The sequence below is a fragment of the Brassica oleracea genome, chromosome C3 (assembly GCF_000695525.1).
Source record: "Brassica oleracea var. oleracea cultivar TO1000 chromosome C3, BOL, whole genome shotgun sequence".
NCBI classification, from domain to species: domain Eukaryota; kingdom Viridiplantae; phylum Streptophyta; class Magnoliopsida; order Brassicales; family Brassicaceae; genus Brassica; species Brassica oleracea.
In genome coordinates, this window is record NC_027750.1 from 710,537 (window position 1) to 713,843 (window position 3,307).

At 37.6% G+C, this 3,307-nt stretch overlaps 1 protein-coding gene across 1 annotated transcript; it reads left to right on the forward strand.

The window, feature by feature from the left end:
• Window positions 1-226: 226 nt before the first annotated feature.
• On the forward strand, window positions 227-3,307 carry LOC106332694 (trihelix transcription factor PTL-like). Its single transcript, XM_013771170.1, has 2 exons — window positions 227-785; window positions 1,901-3,307. Exons 1-2 carry the CDS (start codon window positions 340-342, stop codon window positions 3,165-3,167), a joined length of 1,713 nt encoding a protein of 570 aa, XP_013626624.1. The 5' UTR covers window positions 227-339; the 3' UTR covers window positions 3,168-3,307.

Here is a 3,307-nt window from a genome sequence, read left to right on the forward strand (position 1 = left end):
TTTATTTAAAAACAAATATCTACAACCAATATTTAAAAGAATGCCTCGATCTATATTATTGTCTCTAAGTGAGACAAGAAACCTTACATTGATATGAATTTATACACATCAATGCACGCATGTATTAAATTATTTGATAGAGATAATGAAAACTGAGACATCCGACTAAAAAAAAAAAAAAAACTGAGACATCCATACAATACATCGCTCTGTCTGTCTCTCTCTCTAAAAATACTTCAATATTTTCTCTCTTTTTGGAATTAAAGGGTTGAACCTTTACTTTTTCTTCTCCCCTCACTGTCGATCGATCTTGTCTTTCAGCTAAATATAAATCTAAAAATGGAAGACCACCATACTCAGTACGGTATACCGGAACTCCAGCAGCTCATGAAAGGCGAAGGGAGGACAACTACGACGGCATCACCCTCCACTTCTCATTTTCCTTCTGATTTTTTGGGCTTCAACCTCGCCCCGGCTGCGCCGCCGCAACACCACCGTGTACATCAGTTCAATACTGACCCGGAGATGTGTTTCTTGCCACACGGCATACACGGGTTGGGTGGGGGTTCTTCGACCGCTGGAAATAACAGTAACTTAAACATAAGCACTAGTGGTGGGGGAGTTGGATTTAGTGGTTTTCTCGACGGAGGAGGTCTCGGCGGAAGTGGAGGAACGGGACGGTGGCCGAGACAAGAAACCCTAACTCTGCTGGAGATTAGATCTCGTCTTGATCATAAGTTCAAAGAAGCTAATCAAAAGGGACCTTTCTGGGATGAAGTTTCTAGGTTTGCTTCACTCATCCTCTCTTGGCTTTACCCTAATCTCCCTCTCTCTTCCATTTTTCGTTTTTTTTTTTGATACATACATTTTAAAAGAAACTTTATGCATATTTTCTCAAACAAACCCATACCATAAGAGATTCGTTTATTCATCAACAGTACCTCCTTTTTTAAAGTTAGTCAACTAGGAGAAAATTAGCTTCCAATTGAGGAAATTAATGACATTCGTTTTATTTTATTTTTTCATTTTTAAATTTGATTATTTTGTTTTATGGGGTTTTTCAGATTTGACATTTCATACGCTTTCTTGTTAATAAACCTTTCATTGAAAATCCCGAATACAAGTTGAATCTTTATATTATTTCTGCATCCATAACTAAAAAGAATGTGACCTCAACACTTCCCTTGGGCTCCTCAATTTCAGCATACTACTTTTTAAGCTGATCAATATAGGAACACATATATAAATACATTCCCACGTACACACACACACACACACATATTGAGGTGTATCTACAAAGTGGTCAGTTTCAAACAATTTTCTTTAGGAGTCGTTTTGTTTTGGTCAAGAGAATGACTAGACCTTGGCAGTTTCAGTTAAGACGCTATCAGGTGCTTTAAAACCCCAAAAGGGTACAACGTAAACAAGAGTAAAACAAAAAAAAATTAATATCATTCTGACTTTTAATTTAGTTGTTTCTCCTTTTCTACTGATAACTTCTGATTCAGCTTTATTGGCTTCTGAAGATTTGTACCCTCTTCTTTTGTGTAACTATGCATAGAAACATGTTCTTGGGTTAAACTATTAGTCCACTAGTAAGTCTGGAACAATATTCTTGGTCCAAAAGATATAGGCAGTGTATGTAATGAAAAAAAACGTTTATGTAGAACCGTTTATGTAGGTCAAGGTCACTATCTAATCTTAAGTAAATATACCATATAATGTCTTACGTAAATATACCATACACTGATATGTATATATATTTATGCATGAAAAATGAATATCTTATGAATAGTCAATGATTCAAATCTAGCATCAAGATAATTAGGGCACTGCTTCGAATTTCAATCCAAGTCTGAAATATTGTCTTCTTTCTCATTCATTTTGTATTAACATTCAGGATTATGTCTGAGGAATATGGATACCAAAGGAGTGGGAAGAAATGCAGAGAGAAGTTTGAGAATCTTTACAAATACTATAAGAAGACTAAAGAAGGCAAAACCGGAAGACAAGACGGTAAACACTATAGATTTTTCCGGCAGCTTGAGGCGCTCTACGGTGATTCCAACAACTTGGTTTCTTTTCCCAATCATAACACACAGTTCATGAGCAGTGCTCTTCATGGTTTCCACACTCAAAACGCTATGAACATTCCTACAACAACGTCTAACATTCATGACGTAGATAGTGTTCATGGTTTCTTACATCATCAAAGCTTAAGTATTTCTAACAATAACAATTCCTCGGAGCTGGAACTGATGACTTCGTCTTCTGAAGGGAATGATTCTGATAGTAGAAGGAAAAAGAGGAGTTGGAAAGCTAAAATCAAGGAGTTCATTGATGTGAACATGAAGAGGTTGATAGAGAGACAAGATATTTGGCTCGAGAAGCTGACAAAGGTTATTGAAGACAAAGAGGAACAAAGGATGATGAAAGAAGAGGAATGGAGAAAGAGTGAAGCTGCGAGGGTTGAGCAAGTGCATTTGTTTTGGGCTAAAGAGAGGGAGAGGATGGAAGCTAGGGATGTGGCGGTTCTTGAGGCATTGCAGTACTTGGCCGGAAAGACGTTGATAAAACCGTCATGTTCGTCCCCGGAAGAGAGGATTAATGGTAATAATGAGATCCAAAACAATAGTGAGAATGTGTCTGTTGAAGGAAGTGGTAGCTGCTGGAATGAGCAAGAGATCATAAAGCTTATGGAGATAAGAACTAGCATGGAAACGGTGTTTCAAGAGATATTGGGAGAATGCTCCGATGAATTTCTATGGGAGGAAGTCTCAGCGAAATTGATTCAGTTAGGGTTTGATCACAAAAGTGCCTTATTGTGCAAGGAAAAGTGGGAATGTATAAGCAATGGAATGAGGAAAGAAAAGAAGCAAATAAACAAGAGAAGGAAGGAGAATTCGTCGAGCTGCGGCGTGTACTACCCAAAAACCGAGGAAAATTCGATCTACATCATTCAAGAAAGTGGATGTAATGATAATGATAAGCATCATCAGATGATTGAACAAGGCAATGTAGGTTCTTCAACATCACACGCAGCTGCTGGAGATTTGAGAGGCGCAATGGCTGCTAGTACAAACTGCTTCCCGTTCGTCATGGGAGATGGAGATCAGAATTTGTGGGAGAGTTATAGTTTGAGGCTAAGTAAAGGAGAGAATCAGTGAGTGTATTTTCGATGGAATTATGTTAAAAAATAATATTAGGGCAGAAGGATTTATGATGCCTTTTCTTTTTAGTTTAGTTTGGTTGCTCTTCGAGACTAGCAAGGATATTTAGAAGAAAAAAATCAAACTTGTTTATCCCT

What these genes read in the sequence shown, in the direction of transcription:
- LOC106332694 (XM_013771170.1), top strand. Translation starts at nt 340, where the DNA reads ATGGAAGACCACCATACTCAGTACGGTATACCGGAACTCCAGCAGCTC. An exon ending in TTCTGGGATGAAGTTTCTAG is followed by an intron (nt 786 to 1,900) that starts GTTTGCTTCACT and finishes ATTAACATTCAG; the next exon opens with GATTATGTCTGAGGAATATG.